Source organism: Rosa rugosa, chromosome 2, assembly GCF_958449725.1.
Source record: "Rosa rugosa chromosome 2, drRosRugo1.1, whole genome shotgun sequence".
Lineage (NCBI taxonomy): Eukaryota > Viridiplantae > Streptophyta > Magnoliopsida > Rosales > Rosaceae > Rosa > Rosa rugosa.
Window position 1 is genome coordinate 18,910,399 of NC_084821.1, and position 27,186 is coordinate 18,937,584.

The following is a 27,186-nucleotide window of genomic DNA, read 5'->3' on the forward strand; positions in this document are numbered from 1 at the left end:
TTACAATCTGCACCCTCTTTCTTTTTTTTTTTCTTTTCTTTATGGTTTTGATAGCATGAGATCTCCAAGTTTTCCCTTGTACCAACTTTCTCCAACTTAATTTTTCTTACCAATTTTATCTGTCCTGTCAAATATCAATGTCCAAGCCCTCCCTGTGGTGGTTTTGTCATTCTCTCTGTTTGTGATGAATTGTTGGTGCACAATACATAGTTGTGTTGTCTAATGCAAGAGGAAGATTAGAATTCATATTGTCCTGTCTTTAGGTGAACCAATGTTTAATCAACAAATATTAGTATTATGTAAAATAAGTGATATCTGTTCTGCTATATCATTAGTAAAACTATAGCTAAAGCGGGCCAATTAGGCATGCTTTGAGAGTTTGAGAGACAAGCTCATGGTCTTGCACCCTCACTAGCTTTGACGTGAAGGGCATGTATTTCGCGAAGTTGCGACACGGCTATAAATTGTGTATTGCCATCTCGTGTATTTCATTTGGGCATTCAAGTTGACGGTCAAGTAAAAATTATTATAAGTGGGGGAATAGTAAAGAATTTAAGAAATAAGAATATTGTCGTTTTTGGTCATTAAAAAAATAGAAAATTACATATAAGTAACAGACCAAATTTTTTTTTTTTTAATAAAGGGCTGGTGCGGCTGCCCTCAAGCCTTGATTAATGAAATTGTTTAATACCGGGGGGGGGGGGGGGGGGGGTCTGAAATAAGTAACAGACCAAATTTACAAAAACAGAAACCCCATCTTTTATTAGATTTATACAATTAAGGACACAAAGCCCAAGCCCAAAGAGAATGAAATAGACTTAACCTCTGAAATTTCATGTGTAATTACGAATTAATACAACTTTTCATTAAAATTACTGCAATGCCATTATCAGAAACTGCTCTTGTCTCTTTTCTCTCATCTCTCATCAGAAAGGCTTTAACGACAGATCTCTCAATTCTTGCTCAACGTCGCCTCGTCCAACTCTGGACACTGCCACAGCTCGGTGCCAGTGGTCGATCTCAGGTTAGATTTCGGTGAGTCCAACTCGAAGCTCTGGAAAATGCAAAACCCGCCGGAGCTGCTATTCGCTTTCCGACGTTCGTACTCCATCCACGGTGCACGATCAGACGAAGCACAACCACAGGCGTGACGGTGACGGAGTGAAGAAACGAACGCGACAGGTTTCCAGGCCGGAGGTGGTCGGAAAGAAGAATTCCGGTTGGATCTTGATTCGGGTCGCGGGTCATCGATCGGGTCGAAGAAGCTTGAAGCTTGTGGTAAAATCTGGTGTGCTCGGTCCTATTCCAGCCACTATATTCTTGATCTCAATGGTTGATATCAAGCTATGGAGATAATACACGGACCAGATTGGGCCAAACATTTTTTTATTTTCTGAAATAATTTCTTTAATCAAAAACTGCTAAAATTCATAAAAATTAGTTCGGGTATCCGAAAAATTCCCCGAAAATTTCCACAAACTCGATTTGTCGCGTCCTTTATTATCAAACTCTTAAATCAAGATCAGGAAGAATGCAATAGCAGAACTAGACGAGTATGTGTGCAGTAGCAGGATTAGATTATGAAGAGTGCAGTAGCATGATTATACAATAATGAGTGCAGTAGCAGAACACGAGTACAAGTGCCGTAGCAGAACTGTATGAGTATGAGTGCAGCGAGTGCAGTAGCGGGATTGGACGAGTGCAGTAGCAAGATTAGATGATGACAAGTGCAATAACAGAACACGAGTACAAGTGTATTGCAGAACTGAACGAGTATGAGTGCAGTAGCAGGATTAGACGATTACGAGTGCAGTAGCAGAACACGAGTAGCAGAACTGGACGAGTATGAGTGCAGTAGCAGAACTGGACGAGTATGAGTGCAGTAGCAGGATTAGGTGATGACGAGTTCAGTAGCAGAAAACGAGTAGCAGAACTGGACGAGTATGAGTGCAGTAGCAGGATTGGACGAGTGCAGTAGCAGAATTAGGCGATGACGAGTTCTGTAGCAGAAAACGAGTAGCAGAACTGGACGAGTATGAGTGCAGTAGCAGGATTGGACGAGTGCAGTAGCAGAATTAGGCGATGACGAGTTCAATAGCAGAAAACGAGTAGCAGAACTGGACGAGTATGAGTGCAGTAGTAGTAGATGATGAGATGAGAGTAGTAGGAGAGTGAGGTTTTGTGAAGTTGAGATGAGAGTAGTAGGAGAGTGAGGTTTTGTGAAGTAACATAAAGGAATTATTCTCAAGGAAAAAAAAAATAGTAACATAAACGGTTAATTTTCAGAAAAAAAAAAAACATAAAAGAATTATTCTAAAAAAAAAAAGTAACAGAAAGAATTATTCTCATAAAAAAAAAATAACATAAGGGGATTAGAAGTCAAAAAAAGTAATTAAGGGTAAAAAAGTAAATTAACTCATGACATGTGGCAAGTGGAGAGCATATTGTCCTTATTTGTAAGATTTGATCCTTATAAAGGGATTAGAAGTCAAAAGAAGTAGTTAAGGGTAAAAAAGTAAATTAACTCATGACATGTGACAAGTGGAGAGTACATTGTCCTTATTTATAAGATTTAATCCTTATATGTTTAATTTAATCTTTAGAGGATGTATTTGTTAAGTCATTTTTTGTCAATAACTTATACGTAATTTGTTATTAAAATAATGTATGAAGCTTGCTTCCCAAGTTTGACCAAAAACAAAACTTGCCATTCAAGTCACGTTCCTTATTGCTTTCCTATAAGATCACAAAGCTCTGTGTTGTAGTTACTGGTTTTCTTGGTGTTTTCGTATGTTTACTTTGTCGAGCATTGATTTCTTGTTGTAAAGCTGCTTTGCACTGTGTGGTACGTGTTTCCTTTGCAAATATTATGGAGGAGGTATGTGAAAGCAAGGACTTCTCCTTCCCCAAACATGAGGAGCAGATCCTCGAGTTCTGGTCTGAAATCAATGCCTTTGAGACCCAATTGGCTCGAACCAAGGACATGCCGGAGTATGTCTTCTACGACGGTCCAGCTTTTGCCACTGGCCTCCCACACTATGGCCACCTATTGGCTGGCACCATCAAGGACATTGTCACGCGCTACCAGTCCATGACTGGCCACCATGTCACCCGCCGCTTTGGCTGGGACTGCCATGGCTTGCCTGTTGAGACCGAGATCGAGAAGAAGCTCAACATCAAGACCCGACAAGATGTTCTGAACCTGGGAATTGATGCCTACAATGAAGAATGTAGGAGCTTTGTTACTCGATATGTGGAGGAATGGGAGAAGGTGGTTACTCGCTCGGGGCGGTGGATCGATTTCAGGTAATGATATAAAGCTCAAGTATTATGTATCCTTGAAATTTAGAAATACTAGCTAGACGCTGATATTTTTTCAATATTTTTCAGTACAGATGAACCTATCTAAATTTTATGTAGTTGACCTGTTTGTTATAGCGCTCTCAAATCCTCAACTTACAAGTTCATAATTGGAACCGTTAGTTTTCCTTTAAGGAATTAATCATTAAAGATCAGCTATGAAAATTTATCAATCATATTAGACATCTTTCAGATATGAGTCATGCATGCATATCAAATAAATAACTGTCTTTTAATTTTATTTTATGTAGTTGACCTGTTTGTTCATAGCACTTGAGATTTAAGAATCCTCAACTAACAAGTTCCTAATTGGAACCGTTAGCTTATCCTTTAAGGAATCATTAAAGATCACTTCTAAAAATTCAATCATATTAAACATCTTTTAGATATGAGTCATACATGTATATTTTGATTTGATTTTTTTTTTTTCTGAACGAGGGTCTTTTGATTTACACATACTGAATTTATAGTACGTGATAACATTTAAAGCATAATTTACACATAAACAGTTCCTATTATAAAAACTAGTCTGTAGTCACATGCTTTGCATATGCAAGATTTTTTTTCACTAAAAAATTAATATCTGTAAATAGTGTTAGATATGTGTAGATAGTGTGTAGGGAAAGCAAGGGTAATGTAGATAGTGGGTAGGGGTAGTTATCCGCAGAAGAATTTTTTTTTTTTTTTTTTTTACTTTTCTGTTATTTTGTTAATTACATTTATATCCCTAATTTATTAAATATTAATTTAATATAACTTATGGTGTGAGGGTATTTGAGTATTTTCACGTCCACTTTGGCTAATAAACCCTCTTCTCTTAATAATAGTATAAATAGATATCAGGTTAGACCAGTTAATTAGTAAAATATAAAATGATATTGTTCTATTGATTGGACGTGCATACACATCATTCTATCTTCTAGGATTCATGAATATTGTCATTCATGTTTACTCTTATATCATCAATACAGGCCCTTTTAGTGAGAGATCTTTTTTATTAGTCATTTTAAGGGATAACTTTTAGACCCACTTTTCGATCGCATATATACATCTCTACCGTTTAGTATTTAGGTCTATATGAGTAGATCACCTCTGTAAATTTTCAGCCAAATTGATAATCATTAAGGCATTCAAAACTGTGATTTACAATTATAAACATGAACAGTTCAGGTTGGACAGATTCGGTTTGTCCATTGATTTAAACTAGTTCGATACCTTAACGATCATCAATTTGTTTGAAAATTTGCAGATTTGATCTATACATTAAGACAAAAAAATTGAACGGTCGAGATGCCGAAATGTTATCGAAAAGTAGGTCCCACAAGGGATCCCTTAGTGGAAGGGCCCTCATCATCAATATCTCTCTCTTTTTTTTCTTTTCTTTTTTTAGACTCAAACTAACTAATGTTCGAAAAACAAAAAAACTCACACCAGCTAACATTATTGTTAATACCTTGATTTCAGGAATGATTATAAGACTATGGACTTGAAGTTCATGGAGAGTGTGTGGTGGGTTTTTGCTCAATTATATGAAAAGGGTCTTGTTTACAAAGACTTCAAGGTCATGCTTTACAGCACAGGTTGCAAGACACCGCTCTCCAATTTTGAGGCCAGTCAAAATCACAAGGATGTGTCTGATCCTGAAATAATGGTAGCTTTCCCAATTGTCGGTGATCCGGATAAGGCAGCGTTGGTGGCTTGGACAACTACTCCATGGACCCTTCCTAGCAATTTAGCCCTGTGTGTCAATCCAAATTTAACCTATGCGAAGGTTTGCAACAGGTGTTCTGGAAGAGTTTATGTCGTTGCTGAATCCCTGGTTTCATCTCTACCTAGTGAGAGACCTAGAGGAGCTGCTTATGACGGTTCAAATATTTATGAAGTGTTGGAGAGATTCTCAGGGACTACACTAGTGGGAAAGAAGTATGAACCACTTTTTGATTACTTCATGGAGTTCTCAGATGTGGCATTTCGAGTTTTGTCCGACGATTATGTTAAAGGTGACAGTGGTACTGGAGTTGTTCACTGTGCTCCTGCATTTGGTGAGGATTGTTTGAGCCCAAAAGTAATTTTGGCAATGTCCTTTAGTGGACCTAGCACAGCGGGCCGATACCTGCGGCCCAAAAATAAGCCTACTAGGGTTTGAGTTACAGCTTCGCCCATTCCGGGATCCGTGAGGAGAACGAAACCTTATTGGAATCAAGTAGCAGAGATTGATTAGGAAACTTCAATCAATAATCCTTCTACAACAAGGAGCAGTCGAAACCCTAGGTATATATACTAGGTTTCGAGGACAGAAGAAGACCTCTCTCATATCAATCAATCCTAGCGATTACAAAGCCTCCCCGGAGCAAACCTTCAACCTCGTTGAAACCCGGTGACCCTGCGCCAGTCCTAGTCTCTCCAAGAGCCGACTGTCAGCATCACCAGACCAACCCGGCGACCGTACTTCCAGTCCCAGTCTCCCCAGGAGCCGACTGCGAGTGCAACCGCCACCGTTACTACCAGCGAAGCAAGGGTAACGCCCTCGCAACCCAGCGAAGCTAAAGTCACGCTTTAGCGCAACCCCGTGCTTCTCCCAACTTCCCAGTGATTGCTCTGCTTAGTCTACAACGCTAAGTATCGATTCGGTGAACGCAAGAGACCACAACCAAAGTCCTTATCCGTAAGGCAAAAGTCCTTTTCCGAAAGGCTAGAGAAGAACCCTGTGACGAGGTTGGTGCTCTCCTCGTCCACAGCGCTTGAAGAAGAAGTCAGGTCAAGGGACTACCCCAACGACTGCACCCCGCGGTGCTGGCACGCCTGCACAATCACACGCTCAAAAGAGACAGTTTGCAAGCCAACTGGTTTTGGAGCCAAACATTTTGGCACGCCCAGTGGGACCAGACTAGTGTTTCTTCGTGAACGTTAGCCATTGGGAAATCAAGCGAAAACCCTTACCGAAAGGTTTACGCTAACTGCTCAAAACACAAGACCTCCAGTTACAAACCGCACCCTCGCGCGGATTGTCGTGGTCTGTCTGAAGAACAAATAATTCAAAGATTCTCTCTTCATCCCCAATTCTCCGATATGTCGACTGAACAGGGAGAGAGTCACTCGACCGCTACTGAGGGTCAGACTGGCACTATTAACCAGGCCAACGAGCCGGTTGACACTGTCGCCGCCTCCAACACAGCGACAAGTAGAGAAAGAGAGGCTTTTGTTGCAAAGCCTGTGCCAGAAGGAGCTACCCCCGAGGTCGCGTTCGCGATCATCCGGGAGAATATTGAAAATCATAGCAGGTGGCTAGCTGCTGATTTGGCAAGGGAAAACGCGAGAGCAGATCGGATCATACGCGAGGCGGACCAGCGCATACGCGAAATAGACCAGCGTCTTTCCCGACAGGCAGAGGAGACTAAACAGCAAATCACACAGACTGAGAATACTTTGATGGCTCATGCTTCAGTTATCGCAGAGGAGCAAAACCAGCGCTACAAGGGGATCATGGATGCTATTGCGAATCAAACCAAGCAAACAGCGTCAGATATGGCAGGTCTTCGCAAGGATGGAGCAAATCTCGCAACCGAGGTGGCCATGCAAAGAGCCGAGTTGAACCAAGCTAAAGAGGTGTTGAACAAGACGTTAGGAGATCCTAACGCTATCCTTGGTTCCCTTGGCCAACCATCTGGTTCAAGTAAATATGTGCCGCCAAACCAGCGGGAAAAGGTTAGCAGCAGTACCGCTATACCTGCCGCGACCGCTGCTACCACTCAGTTGAGAGGTAAGGAACAGGCCCTGGTTATTGGCGGCAGCAAGGAAAGAACCACACTGTCAGGTGGACAGACCGCCGGACAGAAACAGCAGGCATCGAAAGGCACTGGAACTCTGTCCGATCCCGCTGTGTTCATTCAGTACGATAGTGATGGAGCAGAAAATGTATATCAAGAGTTGCCAGGAAGCTACTACGGGATTGACCAAGCTGGCAACCCGGTTAAGATAACAGCTCTGTCAAAGGAGATGCCCATGCCGACCGTGACTCTACAGCAGCCGGTTACAACTCGCGTTGTACAGGTGGGAGAGAGAGCAACAACAAATACCATCCAAGCTATACCATTGCAGGCTGCTGCCCGCCAGAATGTGGCGACACCTCCTCCTCCTGGTCCTGAGTACGTGAGACGTGATGAGGTGGAAGAAATGATCCGTTTGGCCAATCCCAGGGCCCAGATGGATGGGGTCTATGAGGGACCTTTCCCGCCGTATATAATGCTCGCGCCTTTCCCGAGGGGCTATAAGAATATCATATTTTCTACTTTTTCAGGGGAAGACACTGAGAATGCGATAACTCACTTGGCCAGGTTCAAGGTGCAATGTGGCCAGTACCAGAATGATGACATCCTCAAGTGCAGGATCTTTGGCACCTCTCTCTCTGGAGCTGCATTTAGGTGGTTTTCCAAACTCCGACCAGGAACAGTGGCGGATTGGCCTGCGATGGAAAAGCTCTTTCGAGAAACTTTTGGGGCCATTGAGCCTGAGGTGGATTTGGCTTCTCTCACACAGATGGCCCAGCAGCCTACTGAGTCCGCCGTCGCATACCTTCAACGTTTCCAGATTCAGAAGGCCAAACTGAACGTGGTCCTGCCTGAGAAAGAATTGATCAAGTTGGCGATCAAGGGATTGGAACCTCGTCAGCGAAAGAAGCAACACGGCAGCATGATCCAGTCAATGGGAGAGCTTATCACAGAAGTAGGCAGCTTTGAACATCTTCTCAGGGAAACTGATGCGAGGAAGAATGCGTCCAAAGGGACATACGTGCCAGGCAAGCATCGCACAGTTGCGGCCATGCATTACCAGCCAGCTACCTATGACCCTTATTACCATCATAATGAAGAAGAGTTGTTGCCGGAAGAAGATGAAGAAGAGGATTCTGACATTGCTGCTTATGAATTGACCGGGAGGAAGAATCCAGCCTTGAAACAATTGAAAATCTCCAAGGAACCTGTCAAGCTCAAATCAGTGGCCTTCACCAAACCTGAGTTCGCGACGTATACATATGATGCCAACAAGGCACACGAGATCCTAGATGAGATGATCGCCGCGAAGATGGTGAAGACCGACTTTGGACCTTTCCCTCGACCAGATCAGCTGAAAGGAAAGAAGTATTGTAAATTCCATAACTTGTGGAACCATAATACAGCTGACTGTGTGAAGCTCAAGGACCAGATTCAGGTATGGCTCAATAACGGTAGTCTTCAAGTGGAAGCTCCAGTAACTGCGGCAGCGCTTGTTGACCTAAACCCTTTTCCTGATACTGGGATCAACATGGTCGACGTGAACTGGACCAAACAGAACCAGAGGAAACCAACCCTGGATTTGAACGCAAAGGGGCGAGAAGGAGAGCCTAACGAGGCCCCTGCCCAGAAGAAAGCTAAACCGTTTGGTCAAGCCTCACCTGTAGTGTTGTGCTCGCGATGCAAAGAAGAGTGTGGTATCCAAGTGTCGCACGAAGAGACCGAGCAGACATTTCGTTTTGGCTCACTCCCGCCCGTCAAGTGGGCCTCGCCATCGCGAAACTATCAGCCTTCCAGTCCGAGAGAAAGGAAGGAGATGGGGTCACCGACATCACCAAAAGACTCCAATCTATTCAAGAAACTGAGGGCAGCTACGGATGATCGAGAGACAGATCAGAAGGCTGCAAACAAGCACAAAGATATTCTGACCAAACCCTACATACCACCTGCTTCAACCACTACCATCAAGGAGGGGAAGTGGTACACCAGGGAAAAGGGGAAGGCAGTGGAGATAAGTCCTTCCAGAAAGAGGAAACTGCAGCGTAGGTTTGGAGAAGCCAAGCGCGCGCTAGAGGCTTTAGACCAGGGCCTAATCAAACCCTCACAATTGGTCAAATCGCCTGAGCAGTATCAAAAGGAAATGGAAGCACTTGCTGCCAAGCCATTAGTGGCCCCTCGCAGTTTACGAAAACGAGTAGGCCCAGCAACAGGGGCATCTGAGCCCAGTGTTTTTTGCAGAATTACTAAAGCGAGAACACCTCCACTAGCCAGAAAGGAGCGCTCGCCGTGCAGGCGACCGCATGTCAGGCGTCGTTTGTCGCGCGAGGAGCCGGAGGCTAAACCCTCAGTTTTCGAGAGACTGGGGGGCAAGGATAGGACTACTGATGCTTTACAGTGGAAACCTAAGAAAGTCCAGAGTGCAGTGGTTGCTCCCTTAGAGGCGGACGTTGCTAAGAAACCCAAGTCAGTTTCCTCTGAGCAAGCTCCCGTGGTTCAAGAGCCTGAGCAGTGTGAGGTAAAAGGCCTCATTGCAGAATCCTTAGTAGACAGGTTGGCTAAACAGTTCAACACGGATATCCCTGTCAACGAACCCAAGCTCAACCTGGAGGACGACATAGCTGAATTAGACACGTCCTGTAATATGGTTTATGTGCTCCCAGCGCGGTATGCAATACCGGTCGCTGCTCAGGAATGCGTAGACGCGGAGGAATGTAATACACAGCCCCTGCAGGTCACGTCCGCGGTCACAACACCGGTAGAAGACACTGTCTTTCTGGAAACAGAGGACGCCAACAGTAAAGAATTCTTCATGAGCTTCACTAGGCCAACGCCTGCTATGGTTCAACATATGCGACCTTTATACATCACGGCAGACGTTGGCGGTACTAAAGTTAGCAAGATCATGGTTGATACTGGAGCTGCTGTTAATGTCATTACTACTAGGACCATGCACCTGCTTGGAATCAAGAAGGAGAAGATCCAGTCCACGTCTCTCACTCTCAAGAACTTCGCGGGGACTATAACAAAGACCTTGGGATTACTTTTCTTGCGTATCAAGGTAGGTCCAGCAGAGGGAGTTTATGCTTTCTTTGTGACAGATTGCTATGCGGCCTACAGCGCTATCCTGGGAAGGGACTGGATTCACCGGAGCTACTGTGTTCCGTCATCCCTTCACCAGGAACTTATTATGTGGAACAGGGAAACAGATAAAGCGGAGGTGATCAAAGCGGATCCTCGTCCATTCCCAGTATCTGCAAACTATGTAGATGCCAGGTACTATTTGGAGCCTATCGCTCCCTTGCAAGTCAGTGGCATCGATAACAAAGGCCGCCCTACAGGGGTGACGGCTTCTGAACTGGCACAGTGGGGGCTTACGCTCGCAAAAGAAGGCTTGGAAAGGCCCGGCCACGCTGTGCCTAAACCCTTGAACGATTAATGGATTACGACCTTCCAGAAGAAGGGATAGAGGCCCTCCACTCGTTGTATGAACGACTATCATCATATTTAGTGGAAAGAGAGGCCTATGATCGAATCGCGACCTTAGAAACTGTCAATGAAGAAATCTCTGATCAGGAACACGAAGACGAGATCGAAATTCAGCTAGCTCCGGCAGCGCTGGATGATACACCTCCTAAGGTCAAAGACCCTACGGAGAGGGTTAATCTTGGACCAGGAGATGAGCCTATGGAAGTGGCTATCAGCGCTTACTTGGAGCCTAGCGAAAAGCAGAGGCTTATTGAGCTATTATTGGAGTTCAAAGATTGCTTTGCAGAGAAATATGAAGATATGCCTGGCCTGTCACAGGACTTGGTTTGCCATCAGCTTCCAACACTCACTGACAAGAGGCCTGTGAAGCAAGAGCCGCGAAGAATGAATTCAGAAACTCAAGTCCTCGTCAAGGAGGAAGTCGAGAAAATGCATAAATCAGGCATTATCAGGGTGGCCAAATACAATCAGTGGCTCTCCAATATAGTGCCAGTTCGCAAGAAGAATGGTAAGATGCGGGTCTGCGTGGACTACAGAGACCTAAATCTCGCGACACCTAAAGATGTCTACCCCATGCCGGTGGCGGATATGTTGGTCGACGCCGTAGCGGGCCACGAATTATTATCTTTTATGGACGGCACCGCGGGATATCACCAAATTCCAGTCGCCGAGGAGGACAGACATAAGACCGCGTTTAGATGTCCGGGGTTCGCGGGCGTTTTCGAGTATGTGGTTATGCCTTTTGGGTTGAAGAATGCTGGGGCCACTTATCAAAGAGCCATGAACCTGATCTTCCACGATATCCTTGGAAAGATTTTGGAGGTTTATATCGATGATGTGGTGGTGAAGTCCAAGAAGAAAGGGGATCATATCACAGACCTCAGGAAAGTCTTCGAGCGCATGCGACTACACCAACTCAAGATGAATCCTGCCAAATGCGTGTTTGGAGTTCAAGCAGGAGACTTCCTAGGGTTCGTTGTCCATCAGAGGGGCATTGAGGTCCCTGAAGACAAGGCGAGCGCAGTCATCAACGCATCTCCGCCACGCACGAAGAAAGAGCTGCAGCGTCTGCTCGGTAAAATCAATTTTTTGAGACGCTTTATCTCTAATTCTGCAGGTAAGATCCAGCCTTTTTCTCCTCTGTTGAAGCTACAGGGCCAGAGCGAGTTCGTCTGGGAGCATAAGCACCAAGAGGCTTTTGATAAAATCAAGGCCTACCTGGCGAGCCCACCAGTGCTCGTTCCTCCTAGGGTTGGATTCCCATTAAAACTATATATTTCAGCTGCTGAGGCCTCCATTGGCAGCCTGCTTGCACAAGACGATGAGGACGGTGTCGAACATGCCATATTTTATCTTAGTCGGACACTCACAGACTGCGAGACGAGATACACTCCGATGGAAAAGCTGTGTCTCACATTGTACTTCTCAGCATGCAAGCTGCGCCACTACATGTTATCCTTTACCACTTGCATCATCGCTCAGACTGACTTGGTCAAGTACATGCTGTCGCGGCCTATTCTGCGCGGCCGCATTGGCAAATGGGTTTTGGCTTTATCTGAATTCTCGCTACAATACGTGCCACAAAAGGCAGTAAAGGGACAGGCTATCGCGGACTTCCTAGCACACCACCCTACCTTGGACGTCCCCATAGTGAAGGAGTTGGAGATAGCCGCGATGACCATAACTCGGCCAGATTTAGCGCGCATCCCAGAATACGCTATTTGGTATCAAGCCACAGTCTCCTTGCAGCCCTGGATCCTATACTTTGATGGATCACGGACGGAAACGTTAGCAGGGGCAGGGATTGTTCTGGAGAATCCAGCGGGCGATCGTTTTTCTTATTCTTTCCAGTTGGAGTTCAAATGTACAAACAATCAAGCAGAATATGAGGCCCTTATCATTGGCCTAGAGGTTCTGCTCGAGCTGGGAGTAAGAGACGTTCAGGTACACGGCGACTCTTTGCTTATAATCAACCAACTCCACGGAAAGTACAAGTGTGAAAGCTTTTTGCTTATACCCTATTTGCATCGCGCCATTGAACTTCTGGATCAATTCGATGAGGCGGATTTGGAGCACATACCTCGTGAGCGCAACTTTGCGGCCAATGAGCTCGCTCAATTGGCTACAGGCATTACCTTGAAGTATGGCGTTCGCGAGCGCATTCTGAAAGTCGAGCGCCGCACGCTGCCTTCGTGGCTCGCGCGGCCTGACCCACCGGATGATCCAGTCGTCGCGGTGCTCGAACCTATTGACGTCGATTGGCGCGTTCCGCTGATTGAGTACCTCAAGCAACCAGATCCTACAGCAGACAGGAAGACTCGCTTTCTTGCCCTGAATTATTTCCTCAGAGGTGACGAGCTGCGACGACGTGGGGAAGATGGCATCGATTTTCGTTGCGTCTATGGCCGTGAGGCAAAACGGTTAATGCGTGAAGCGCACACGGGAGTGTGTGGAGCCCATCAGGCTGGCCCCAAGATGCGTTGGCTGATCAGAAGACATGGGTTTTATTGGCCCAGCATTTTGAAAGATTGTATCGCGTTCGCGAAAGGATGCCAAGACTGTCAGGCACACGGTCCAGTGCAGCATGTCCCCAATATCCCCATGCAACCCATTATTAAACCTTGGCCTGCACGAGGCTGGGCTCTAGATTTGATTGGGATGATTCACCCTCACTCCTCGCTCCAGCATAAGTTCATCATTGTAGCCACTGATTTCTTCACGAAATGGGTTGAAGCTGAACCTTTGAAGGAAGCTTCCGGCGGTACCATTCGCCAGTTTATCTTTCAGAATATTGTTTGCAGGTTTGGCATCCCAGAAGTGTTGGTCTCAGACAGGGGGGCAGCATTTATGGGCGGTGAGGTAGAGAAGCTTGTCGATGACTTGGGCATCCAGTTCGTCCACAGCACTCCCTATTATGCTCAATCGAATGGTCAAGCAGAGGCCAGTAACAAGATTATTATCACCTTGCTCAAGAAGATGCTCGTTGAGAACCCTAGACAGTGGCACAATACGTTGTATGAGACCTTATGGGCCTATCGTACATCCAAGAGGAATCCCACTGCTACAACCCCCTATGCTCTCATGTTCGGGCATGATGCGGTTTTACCTTTGGAACTCAACGTCCAGTCTTTGCGCGTCCACGATCAGCATCATTTGATTGGGGAAGATTATGTTCAGGCGATGTGGCAAGAGCACGAGGATCTCAGCGAGCAGCGCTTAGCAGCTTTGGATAACTTGATCATGGAAAAGCAACGGATCGCTCGCGCCTATGACAAGCGGACGTGTGGCCGTAGTTACAAGGAGGGTGACTTGGTCTGGAAAGCTGTTTTGCCTCTTGGTGAGAAATTGACCGGTCGCGGTAAATGGACTCCGCGCTGGGAGGGACCCTTCGTTGTTCATCGCATCCTGGAGCGCGGGGCCTTTCACCTCAAAGATTTGGATGGCGACCTCCACCGTAATCCCATTAACGGGCGTTTCCTGAAGAAATACTACCCTAGTGTTTGGGAGTTTGACGATCCCCCGGATCCACCTTCTTCCCCGACAGGGGGGCAACCTTAGTCTCCCCAGGTTCGCTTCATCCCTACTCAGGCCTTTTCCGTGGCCTTCGTATCCTGTGCTTGCTTCACCTACGCCTACTAGGGGGCAACACTCCATACATTCAGGCCTTATTTGGGGCTTTATTTTTGCTTCCATACATTCAGGCCTTATTTGGGGCTTTATTTTTGCTTTATTTTTGGTAAACAATTTCAAATTTCTTGTTATTGTTGTCAAATGCATGTAATGGCCTATACCTGAGGCCTTTATTTTATACATTGATTTGCAAAATAAAGAATGTTAAAGACTTTCATTCATAAAGTGGCTTTGCGGCCAAGACCAGTACAATGTGCAAATCAAGAAAATTACATTTGCGGTTTACAAAGCCAGAAGTGGCTTAGAATAGAAACCGTAAAGTTACAGATCTACCAAGAGTTTCTGGATCTAGTGGCAGCGAGGGGGCTGTGCTCGGGTGTTCATCCTCTCCCTCTCTTCACCCACATGCCTCCTCTGATCTGAGTCGCAGCCGCTACCATCTGTATCGGACGAAGGAAGGAAATAATCCATCGCAACCCTTTCGGTTGGATTATCCTCCGGGATGGAGATGGTCTTCACGGGGAGGTGCGACTCACAACCACATCTACCTCCTGGGGAAAAACATAAGTCACGAAATCAGTCCCCGGAGGTAGGCTGCGAAAGAAGAACAATCGGCCTCAAGTGGCCTTCCTTCCTTCTTCCGCCTGCTCCACGCGAGAAAATCTGAGGAGAGGGATCCCTCAGAATCTTGTTCCGCCGCGAAGGAGCGCCGCATGTTCTTCAGTCTAAGGGAAGCCGGTGGATTTCACCGCGACTTCCAGAGACCAAAGACATGAGGTTGGACCTGAGGTTAGGCCATAAGACCTACCCAGGTATTGAGGTTAAGCCATAAGACCTAGGAATTCGAGGCTAAGGCTGATATCGTGAGGAGAGGATTGTAGAAACTGAAGGAAGAGAAGGAGAGATTGCGATACTATATCTGGGAAACCCATATTCATTTGTGTATGCCATCTCTCCAGAGTGCAGGTATTTATAGTGCCAGTCTCAGTGGCCTTGACCGTACGATGGGCGGTTGTGATGTTCTCATTGCCATCAATGAGCGTATCAATTGGTGTTAAATGCTAAGATCTCGGAAATGAAGATAATTGAAAACGCGTGGGAAGCGGGGCAGTCTCCAAGGAGGTAACCGCTTTATTTCGAGATTATCTGTTCAATTTTTTCAAACAGTTTTAAAAGCGTTAAAACGAATTGAAGCGCCGAGCAGTTTGAGAGGACAAGCTGATTTGTATTTGGGCCAAGCAATGTGGGCTAAATATTAAGATTGATAATAATATTCTTACAAAAAAATGGGCTTAATTCTAGAGGCCCAAGAGTCTGCGGCCTGCATGGGTCAGGCGAAGGAAAAGTTCATCCAAACGAAAACTAGCATCCGCAGCAGCTTGTGCAGCTTGCTGAGCTGCCACACGAGCCTGAGCCAATTCCCGGGATAGCGTCTCGAAGGCAGCAAGGGGTTGTTCTAACTGAGGCTCCGCATGAGTAAGTCTGGTAGTAACGTCAGTTAAGCGGGCTTGAAGAGCCTGAATCTGGGACCTCAGGTGGTTCCTTTCGAGCGTCAGTTCCCTGATGAGGTTAGCCTGATCACCCAAGAAATCGCGCGCGGTCTCTGTCTGCCGGTTAAGGTTCTGATAGTGCGTCTCAGTCTGCCTAGCCTGCGCGTTCGCGACTGCCCGTTCATTGAGCCCTTGAGGAAGATTTTGCAGTAGTTGGTCGACCTCTCGAAATTGTTCCTCAGTGATGGCTCCCTCGCGGAGAAGTACCCTCAGATATTCTAAAACTTGTACGGGCGCACCAGGAATCAAGATATCAGGACCCAAGAGGCGGCGAAGGCCTTCTCTAGCTTCATCTACGACCCCAGGGGGGGTCACTTCAAGTATGCGAGCTAACCTTTCCAGAGTGGAGGGAGTTGGTGGCTCAGCGACAGGAGCCTCGGGAGGCTCGGCGACAGGTGTTGCCTCTGGCACCGAGTCAGGGAGGACTCTCGATTCTCCGGCTTCAGCGACTTGGGGGGCAGGGGGAAAGAGGTCCTGACCAACCATATTAGGTGCAGGCTCAGCAGCTTCTGCTTCTACGTCTTCAGCTACAGCGTCCTCAGTGTGGGCGGCATTTTGATTCTGAAAGAAGGTATTGTCAGAATATTTAAGCCAGGAAGTAATAATGAATTTATCAATCAAGGGAAGTACCTCCTCGGTTGGGAGCTCACGCATAACGACTGCCGGTACTGCCTCTGGGATAGCTTCACTGGGAATAAGAGTTGGGTCAAGCGCTGTCTGCTCCAGGACGGGTACATCGCTTGGTTCCTCACGAGGTGCATCTGGTAGCGCTCTATCTTCGACCTCAGGTGAACTATCGTCTATGATCTGAACTGGGGTCAAAACCAACTGTGCATCACTGGCAGAGCCCGCAGGAGGTGGGGAGTTGTTCATGATAGTTGGCGCTTGGGCTTGGGAAACAGATGTGCCTTCACCTGTGGCTGAAGATCCTTCTCCAGTGTGTGTCAAGGACCTGTGGCGAACCTGCAAATGAGGATTGTCACATGGTCGCATAAAATAAAAATAAAATCGCTAATGAGTACTGAATGTGCTTGTGTCTTACCAATCGGTCAGCGATTGGTTCATCTTCCTCCCATGGGTCAGTTCGAGGATCAGAACGACTGCGTTTCCGAGCCAATAGGGCGGCGATCTGTTGGAGTCAGAAGGTTAGGTTTGATTTGTGGAGGAAGTATGATTTATTCAAACAGAAAGTTCTTACCGTCTGCGAGTCATCGTCATCAGAGGAGGATTCTTGGTCTTCAGGCTCTGTCATCACCGCCTTTTGTTTCCCAGACTGGCCAGTGGCTTGGGAGTTGTTCGCTGCGCGACTGCCAGAAAGTGGCGCGTTTCCCTGGAATAGCAAAATTTGAATTAAAAGGGAAGGGCAAGTGAACAAAGTACAAAACATAAGTCAGGATACTTACCTCTTGAGGGGGTTCGCGGATTACGATACCAGCCTGGGCCTGACGTGGTGCTCGCGCGGGTCGCGGAGCCGGCTCAGCAGCGGGAGGAGGAACTTGTGCAGCGTCCTCCAGAACGCGAGCAAGTAGATCGACATCGGCAGTGTAGGGGTATCGCAGTTCCCCGAAAATGGCAGCGAATAGCTCATCATGCTGTTGCCTCCAGCAGTTAACCGAGACTTCTGCCCACCATGTCTCGTATCCGTCCTCAGTTCCATCCACAGAGTCAATCTCTTTAGCCCAATCAGGGAGATCAACCAGTGCGAGTGTGCTTTGCGCTGGCGGAGACCCAGAAAGGGGCCCTAGTCTGCGCCAAGAGGTGTTATAGTTCCAAGCATCATACAGAGGGAATGGCACTAATTGGACAAGGCCGAATTGGCGAGCGAAGTGGTTGGGAGCGTAGAGCTCGTAACTGAGTTCGTCAGCGGCAATCCTGATGTCTGAACAGGAGATTGCGCGGCGGAAAGCCAAGCGCGAGCGATCACTGTAGCGAGAAGCACCAGGGAGAAATCCATGTTCAAGCGGAGCCGGGAATCTCCTACTTAGCACCAAGTCGCAGTATGGCATCTCATGCAGGAGGTACAAGTATGTGAAGCACTCAGAATAAGGAGGGGATATGTACCTTTCATCGCGACTGAGCCATCGTCCCAGGAGTTGATCAGAAGGCGGAAGCAATGGGATGTCATCGCGACGAAAATATGGGAAGTAAATTTGAAACCAGAAGTCAAGAATCCAAAAGGGGCCAGAAATGCTAGTCTCGAAGGGGTGCATGGTGGCTTGATACAAAGTGCGATAGAGGGCACCCAGCACGGGTTGTCCTAACCCAATGCGGCGACCGTTGTAGAGGGCCGTTGCCAGAAGAGTCCAGGCACCAGTGGGCTTGCAGGAGGAAGTACAGAAGACAAACTTACAGAGCCAGTACTCTAAGAAAGCGATCCCGCCGGTCGCATTGCGCTCCTGACGGTAATAAGCCAACCACCGCGGATAGGAGCCACTATGAGCGCTGCGACCATGTTGGGCCATGGTGGAAGCAAAGGTATCAGAATCGAATTGGCCATGCAAATAGGGCTCGCCGTCGATGGGTAGGCCAGTGATGGTGAGAATGTCCAATAAAGTGATGCTCATTTGACCAAATCGAAAATCGAAGGTATTAGTGGCAGTGTTCCAAAAACAGAGAAAAGCAGCGAGTGGCGAACGATTGCCACCGCGCGGAAGATGAAAACAAAGATCGATAGTGTGGGTGATACCTGCTGCGTTCCAGCGAGCCAGATCTCGAGCTCGCGTCTCGCGATACCAGGACAGCTCCGCCGCGCTGATAAACGATGGCCAATGCCCTATTTTTGATCGGTGGTTAGGGGCGCTCCAACTGGTAAAATCCCCAGGAGTCCTTCGGAGGACTGGGATGGGGCGGCGAACAGGTAAGCCATAGAAGGCGATGGCGTCTGCTGGAAAAGCATCTCGCGGTGTTGGTCCCAGTCCGGCATGGTTGTTCGAGAGTCTGAGGAGCAGGGGTCTCTGGATAGTGGTTTGGAGGACCAGGCTGGCACCGATGTTGGTTCCCCAAGAACGGGCGGCTTGTTCATTCAGTTCTTCCTCTTGATCGATAACTATCTTCTTCGGGGGAGCCATTTCTGGGTTTCAAAGAGAAAAGATATGTGCAAAAGAGGGTTTTTTGGGTTTAGGAGATTAAAGGAGTTTCTGATGTGACAGGTCTGAAGTGGCTGCGGATTTAAATAAGAGATTTTGTGAGGGAAACGATGCGACGGAAAGGCGTTTTCGCAAGCGAAGGGACGCAACCCTCATTAATGGCATCGTTTCAAGCATTGAGCGCGTCGTTTTAGTCCCCTTCAATCAGTTACATTTTCATGGGCCTGATTTCGAGGCCTGGGGGGCAATGTTTGAGCCCAAAAGTAATTTTGGCAATGTCCTTTAGTGGACCTAGCACAGCGGGCCGATACCTGCGGCCCAAAAATAAGCCTACTAGGGTTTGAGTTACAGCTTCGCCCATTCCGGGATCCGTGAGGAGAACGAAACCTTATTGGAATCAAGTAGCAGAGATTGATTAGGAAACTTCAATCAATAATCCTTCTACAACAAGGAGCAGTCGAAACCCTAGGTATATATACTAGGTTTCGAGGACAGAAGAAGACCTCTCTCATATCAATCAATCCTAGCGATTACAAAGCCTCCCCGGAGCAAACCTTCAACCTCGTTGAAACCCGGTGACCCTGCGCCAGTCCTAGTCTCTCCAAGAGCCGACTGTCAGCATCACCAGACCAACCCGGCGACTGTACTTCCAGTCCCAGTCTCCCCAGGAGCCGACTGCGAGCGCAACCGCCACCGTTACTACCAGCGAAGCAAGGGTAACGCCCTCGCAACCCAGCGAAGCTAAAGTCACGCTTTAGCGCAACCCCGTGCTTCTCCCAACTTCCCAGTGATTGCTCTGCTTAGTCTACAACGCTAAGTATCGATTCGGTGAACGCAAGAGACCACAACCAAAGTCCTTATCCGTAAGGCAAAAGTCCTTTTCCGAAAGGCTAGAGAAGAACCCTGTGACGAGGTTGGTGCTCTCCTCGTCCACAGCGCTTGAAGAAGAAGTCAGGTCAAGGGACTACCCCAACGACTGCACCCCGCGGTGCTGGTACGCCTGCGCAATCACACGCTCAAAAGAGACAGTTTGCAAGCCAACTGGTTTTGGAGCCAAACAAGGATGACTACCGCGTTTGCCTTGCAAATGAAGTAATCAAAAAGGGAGAGGGCTTGATTGTACCAGTGGATGAGAATGGGTGCTTTACAGAAAGAGTTGCTGACTTCAGCAACCTCTACGTGAAGGAGGCAGATAAGGCTATAATTGAAGCAGTGAGGCTAAAGGGAAGGCTTGTTAAGTCTGGAACCATAACTCATTCGTATCCCTTTTGCTGGAGAACAAACACTCCACTTATCTACAGAGCTGTTCCAAGCTGGTTTATCCGGGTGGAGCAGTTGAAAGAAAAGTTATTGGAAAACAACAAGCAGACATATTGGGTTCCTGATTTTGTGAAGGAAAAGCGAATCCACAATTGGCTAGAAAATGCAAGAGATTGGGCAGTTAGCAGAAGTAGATTTTGGGGCACTCCTCTTCCTGTGTGGGTTAGTGAGGATGGTGAGGAAGTGCTGGTCATGGATTCCATTGAGAAGCTTGAAAAGCTTTCTGGTGTTAAGGTTTCTGATCTGCACCGCCACTACATTGATCATATCACTATTCCATCGGCGCGTGGCCCTGAATTTGGTTATCTTCGACGTCTAGACGATGTGTTTGATTGTTGGTTTGAGAGTGGATCCATGCCTTATGCTTATATCCACTATCCTTTCGAGAATGTGGAGCTTTTTGAGAAAAACTTTCCTGGGAACTTTGTGGCCGAAGGGCTTGATCAGACTCGCGGATGGTTCTACACTCTTATGGTGCTATCTACTGCATTATTTGGCAAACCTGCTTTCAAGAACCTCATTTGCAATGGACTTGTTCTTGCTGATGATGGGAAAAAGTTTAAAAAACTATCCTCCAGTGATGGAGGTTCTCGACCAATATGGGGCTGATGCAGCTAGTTCGAATGTATATTATTAACTCTCCTGTTGTTCGTGCAGAACCATTACGATTCAAGAAGGAAGGAGTATATGGAGTTGTAAGTATTTATTTTTATAATTTTTGCTTTATGCAGTTTTTGGTTCTCTTGAATGATCCATAACCACAAGTAACATATTCTTTGTTTTGTTTTTTACAGGTCAAGGATGTATTTCTGCCTTGGTACAATGCATATAGGTTCCTCGTTCAACAATCTAAAAGACTCAATGCGCCTTTCCTCCCTCTTGATCAAACTACTGTACAGAAGTCATCTAATGTGCTTGACCAGTGGATCAACTCAGCCACACAGTCTCTTGTGCATTTTGTCTGTCAAGAGATGGATGCCTACCGACTCTACAGGGTGGTGCCATATCTTTTGAAGTTTCTTGACAACTTGACAAACATCTATGTAAGGTTGAATCGCACGAGGCTGAAGCTAAAGGGTACTAATGAAGAAGATTGCAGGATGGGACTCTCTACTCTTTTCCATGTCCTTTTAGTGTCATGTAAAGTGATGGCACCATTAACACCGTTCTTCACTGAAGCCCTTTACCAAAATATGCGGAAAGTTCTGAATGATGCAGAGGAAAGCATTCATTACTGCAGTTTCCCTCAAGCACAAGGAAAGAGGGACGTTCGTATCGAGAAAAGTGTTGCAAGGATGAAGAGAGTAATTGATCTTGCTCGTAATATCCGCAAACGTCACAACAAGCCTCTCAAAACACCCCTAAAAGAGATGGTCATTGTTCACCCTGATGCAGACTTTCTTGAAGACATTGATGCCAAACTAAGAGAGTATGTGCTTGAAGAACTGAATGTGCAATCTCTAGTCCTGTGCAATGATACACTGAAGTATACTTCGTCGCACGCAGAGCCTGACTTCAGTGTGTTAGGTAAGTGGCTAGGAAAATCTATGGGAGTTGTTTCCAAACAAGTCAAGGCCATGTCACAGGAGAGTATCTTAGAATTCGAGAAAACTGGAGAGGTTACTCTTTGTGGTCATTCTCTAAAGCTGAATGATATTAAGGTTGTTAGAGACTTCAAATGTCCTGATGGCACAACAGAGAAGGAGATTGATGCATCAGGAGATGGTGATGTTCTGGTGATCTTGGATTTGCATCAAGACGAATCATTGTTTGAGGCAGGTGTTGCTCGTGAGATTGTTAGCAGAGTTCAGAAGTTGAGGAAGAAATCTGGCCTTGGACTCACTGACATTGTGGATGTGTACTTTGAGTCTTTGGATGAAGATAAATCAGTCTCGGACCGAGTTTTGCATTTGCAGGAACAATACATTAAGGATGCCATAGGTTCGCCAATGCTTCTTTGCGGTGTGAGGCCATCACAAGCTGTTGTGGTTTGGGAGGAGAATTTCCGTGGAGTATCTGGAATGTCATTTAATATCAGTTTGGTTCGACCTATCTAGTGTTGAGCAGGAAATGCAGACATGAGAAGGGATCAAGAAAATACGAAATTCGACTTCAAAAATGAAATGTGGCTGTTGAAGACGATTTGAATAGCAAAATGTGGGTTGTTCTCGTTTTGGTTTTCTTTTTATTGCAAACTGATACTGTATTCATCCTAACGACTTTAGTGTTCTATGTGCATCCATGCATCAAACTTGTGTGCCTAAGTGCCTTGCACTAATATAAATTTGAATGACATAATACTTGTTTATTTACTAAATGGATAAACAAAATACATATTATGAACTGTCATAGGGGTCATTTTCATGTGGCGAAGGAAGGTAGGAACTGCAGTGGATTTGATTTTCTTCCCTCCCCGGAATCCAACCAGTAACAAATAATAATAATAAACAAACAAACAATTATACACAGAACACTCAAGTAGAGACATTTTTGCTAAACAGTGTCGAGTGTTTAGGGATTTAAAACCGCATTTCTATCAAGCTTTTAGACGAGGTTATGACTAAAGGTACAAACAATTTTGTGTTGTGACAATGCTTTGGACTAGAGAAGAAAGGCTTTGGACTAAAATTAACATCTTCGTCAATCATTTAGAGTTACAGGAACTTCGATGTGCAATATAAAAAGGTTTTACTGCTAATTCAAAATTTAACCTATTTTGTGTAGACGTGTCTTGATTGCATAACACATAGTTTTTCATGAAAATTTCATTTTCCAAAAAGCAATTGAGAGTATAAGAGACAAGTGATGGTTTTCTAGAAATTGTAAGAGAAAATTGAATCTAATTCTTGAGAAGTTGAGATTAAATACACAGTTTCAAGTTGTTTTACATTTTAGCAGTTGAATTTGATACACATTGTTGAGATTTTTTTTTTTTCTCCCTTACAGTCCCTCAAAAACTATCTTTTTTTTTAAATCGAGCCAGTATGGCGAATATATATTCATCACAAGCCAGAATAGGCCATTATATACCCTTCCGCTGCCATCAATAGACAGACAAGAAGATAGTGGTAGTACCCACAATGGTACATAGAAAATAGACCCACCCTCAAAAACTATCTTTTTTTTTTTTTTTTTTTTTTGATAATGGAGCCAGTAGGCGAATATATATTCATCAAAAGTCAGAATAGGTCATTACATACCCTTCCGCTGCCATTTAGAGACAAGAAGATAGTGGTAGTACCCACAACGGTACATAGAAACATAGACCCACTCATTATACAATCAATACATAGACATAGCGGGAATCCCCCTTTGGTACTACGCCGGAGGCGCTAGATAGATCCGGCCCTTCCAACCTAACTCTTTAACCAATAAACCTAGCTGCCTAGAGACCTCAATTGGTGTACACCTAGATCCACTGAGAATTAAGTCGACAAGACCAGACCAAATGCCAAAACTAAATGCACAAAAGTACCTAGACTATCCCTGCAAAATAGGGACTTATTGAAAGTAATAAAATTACTATCCTAGATAATACACTAGGGCCAAAACCCTAGCCCAAAACTTGAGCCCAATAGGATCACCAAAGAGATCACTCAGGCCCATCCTCTTGGTTTGGAACAGTCCATCGGCTCCTCCCAGACCCGTCGTGCACCACGGTCCGGCCACTTTCCGTCCAAACACGTTGCCGCGTCGCCATGATCTCCACGTCACCGTGATCTGCACCGCTCCACCATGTCGAAGCCGCAATATGCATCACCACAGATCGCCATCCCCGAGCCAGGCTTCGCAATCCCCATCGCCGTCGAACAAGCCTCCTGGCGCCGTCGATCAAAGAAGCCATCAGCGGGGAGCAGAAAACCGAGCTATGCCGCACGACCATCACCTCGCCACCATCCCGGCCAAACCATCAAAAGAACCGGAGAGAAATCCTTAGACAAAATCCCCTGGGCAGTAGGTCTCCCGTCCGGCAGCAAACCCCAAGGCGACGACGAGGCCGGACGTCCGGGCGCCGCCGGACGAGAAAGGTTTGCAAAAAGGAGAGGCCGCCTAGGGTTTCTCAGAGAGAGAAGGAGAAACGTTGTAACCACCCTCAAAAACTATCTTTTAAGCAAGCACAATTGTAATCTAGTATCTTGAAGGTTTTTCTTGTTTAAAAACAATGTTTAGGGTTCCGAACTGCTAACAAAGCAAATGTTGGACTAAAAGAACCAATTTTTTTTAGAAGAATGAAATTCACACTCCATAATTTGTGATCCACACTTACTCTCACCCCTTTTAGTTGAAATTCTTACAAAATGATAAAGTTTAAGTTACTGGAAAAAGAAGCATAGATAGTGAATTGTAAAATGAGAGTGTAAATTCCACTCCCTTTTTTTTACCCAAAAATACTACCAATCTTTTTCCTTGTAATACAAATGCAACTAAAGTTGGTCTTTACATTGCCTCCATTTTGGTTACCAAGCCTGCACACATTTTTCATGAACAATTTCATCTTCTAACTTTTTGAAATCTTTATATGAGTGATAACGTAATGTCACAGATACTCGAGAGAGATCCCATAATTTTGGGGAACCCAACATGGTTTAATAGCGAAAATATTAAAATACCAAAGGAAGTCGGTCACCGTTTCTCTTGCAGAACTTTCATTTTGCTTAACATTAAGTTTAGAGTTTTTTTTTTTTTTTTTTTTGATTGGAAAGGTACTTTATTAACTCAACAGGATTACATCAAGCTGGGGATATTCATCTCAATAGAGACCCCCATAGTTTAACCTATCAAGCTACCATCAAGGACATCATGCAGCCACGGGGGGCCAACTTCCGTGCAAAACATGGCCTGGGGCAAAGCCAACGCCGACCGAGCAAGCTTATGAGCCACTTGGTTGAGTCGTTTCTTCACATGCTTCCATGAGAACATCTCAAATTCCTTCATCATAACTCTAACTGCATCAAGAACTCCTCCAATTTCGCTCAAGTCCCATCCATGAGTGCCCAACCCAGTAAGGATATTAAGGGCATCCCCTTTTACTTCCACAGCTTTCACTCCCAAAGACTTACAGTAATTAATTCCATGCCAAAGAGCAAGGGCTTCAGTCGCAGCAGGGGTTAGAGGAACCGGTAATGGAATGGAAAAAGCCCCCATAAGATTTCCAGCCATGTTTAGAAGAACACCACCCAATCCAACTTTACCATTCATCTTGTCAACCGCCCCATCAAAATATAAAATTGGGCAAGAATTCCCACTAACCTGGACATTTGGCACCATCTCACGTATCATACCACTAGGTTCTGAATTAGTGCCACTCATAATTGTAGAGAGCTCCAATTGCCAGTCAAGGCATCTTTGGATCAATTGTAGAGGTTCCAAAGCCGGCTTCCCGTGCATGGCGTCATTCCTATTCTTCCAAATCCACCAACTCACCAAACTGAACAGCTCCTGTTCCTTCTGTGTTCCGATTTCAACCACTCTATGAACAATGTCCATAAAAGACTGCAGCTTCCAACTCTTTACAACACTCCCGAGCCAGGTATACTTCCAAATCTTTTTTGCTTTTCGACAGTTCCAAAGGCTATGAACAACAGATTCCCCGTCCTCTCCACACATCCGAGGAGCACACCTTGCGTTTAACCAAACGCTCAGCACAAGGCAAGAATGCGTGGCAAGCTCTCCATAGGAATAGCTTGACTTTGTTAGGGACTGTTAGGCCCCATATAATACTCCAGATATTTTTGGAGTTTGAATCACCATTCCCGCCACTACAACCTGCACTCTTTCCAACCTGTTTCAATTCCATACCCAACCAATACCCTGATTTCACAGTATAATGACCATCCTTTGTATAATGCCAGATAGCTACATCACCGCTACTCCTCTCACAAAGGGGAATAGACAATATCTTCTCCACATCCACCTCAAGAAAATTATTACGAATAAACTCAATATTCCACATACCTGGGCGTGCCATGAGTTGGTTGACAGTGGTATGAACATCAAGAAATCGGGGTGTAACAACCCGGAAAGACCATGGGGAGGGAAGCCACTTATCCCCCCATATTCTTACTCCAGCACCATCTCCAATCCGCCATCGGATACCACTGCATAGTAAATCTTTCCCCCATACCAAACTCCGCCAAATAAGAGAAGGCTTTGATCCCACTTGGGCAGCCGCCCAGTCTCCTCCAACACCATATTTGGCTTGCAACACACAGTTGACAAGTGAATCCGGATGCAACACAACTCGCCAAATTGTTTTTGCAAGTAACGCCTGATTAAAACATTCAATATCTCTAAAACCCAGCCCTCCTTCCATCTTGTGTTTACAAAGCACATCCCATGTACACCAGTGAATACCCTTCTTCTTCCCACCGGAGCCCCACCAATACTTTGCCACCTTAGACTGATAGGTACGGCAGATGCCTTTGGACAATCTGAATACTGACATAGTGTAAGATGGAATAGCCTGCGCAACCGCCTTAATTAAGACGGTTTTCCCAGCCTTAGACAACAACTTCGATTGCCAACCCTGTAGATGACGGTCGAGCCGTTCATGTATTTTCTTAAACATCTCCTTTCGATTCCTTCCCGCAACTGTCGGCAACCCCAAATATCTTTCATGGAAAGGGACAACCGGGACTCCTAACATATTAACAATAGAACTCTCCAGCGGCTGAGAAACCCCAGGCCCAAAAGAAACCGCCGACTTTTGGAAATTAATTTTCTGCCCTGCTGCACATTCATACAATAATAAGCACTGCTTTAGATGTGTTATCTCCTGCAATTCTGCTTTCCCAAAAAGCAGGCTATCATCTGCGAACAATAGATGGGATATAGCCGGTGCCTCAGTGGCCACCTTCGCCCGGTGAATAAAACCGTCTCGATCCGCCTTTTGGAATAAACCCGTAAGCCCCTCCGAACACAGAAGAAAGAGGTAGGGGGATAACGGATCACCCTGCCTTAATCCCCTCGAAGGTCTGAAAAATCCTT

The 27,186-nt window shown here is 45.8% G+C and overlaps 2 protein-coding genes across 2 annotated transcripts; both read left to right on the forward strand.

The window, feature by feature from the left end:
* Positions 1-2,831: 2,831 nt before the first annotated feature.
* Positions 2,832-7,681, forward strand: LOC133730491 (isoleucine--tRNA ligase, cytoplasmic-like). Its single transcript, XM_062158069.1, has 5 exons — positions 2,832-3,306; positions 4,825-5,425; positions 6,496-6,980; positions 7,152-7,572; positions 7,658-7,681. Exons 1-5 carry the CDS (start codon positions 2,870-2,872, stop codon positions 7,679-7,681), a joined length of 1,968 nt encoding a protein of 655 aa, XP_062014053.1. The 5' UTR covers positions 2,832-2,869.
* Positions 7,682-20,751: 13,070 nt separating this feature from the next.
* LOC133733255 (isoleucine--tRNA ligase, cytoplasmic-like) lies at positions 20,752-22,456 on the forward strand. The gene is made up of 2 exons (XM_062160902.1): positions 20,752-20,894; positions 20,994-22,456. Exons 1-2 carry the CDS (start codon positions 20,799-20,801, stop codon positions 22,254-22,256), a joined length of 1,359 nt encoding a protein of 452 aa, XP_062016886.1. The 5' UTR covers positions 20,752-20,798; the 3' UTR covers positions 22,257-22,456.
* The last annotated feature ends 4,730 nt before the right edge of the window (positions 22,457-27,186 follow it).

Coding starts and splice junctions, on each gene's coding strand:
- LOC133733255 (XM_062160902.1), top strand. CDS start 20,799: ATGGGGCTGATGCAGCTAGTTCGAATGTATATTATTAACTCTCCTGTT. Junction 20,895..20,993: donor AGGAAGGAGTATATGGAGTT/GTAAGTATTTAT, acceptor TGTTTTTTACAG/GTCAAGGATGTATTTCTGCC.
- LOC133730491 (XM_062158069.1), top strand. CDS start 2,870: ATGGAGGAGGTATGTGAAAGCAAGGACTTCTCCTTCCCCAAACATGAG. Junction 5,426..6,495: donor AGGATTGTTTGAGCCCAAAA/GTAATTTTGGCA, acceptor ACTATTAACCAG/GCCAACGAGCCGGTTGACAC. Junction 7,573..7,657: donor CCAGGGCCCAGATGGATGGG/GTCTATGAGGGA, acceptor CTACTTTTTCAG/GGGAAGACACTGAGAATGCG.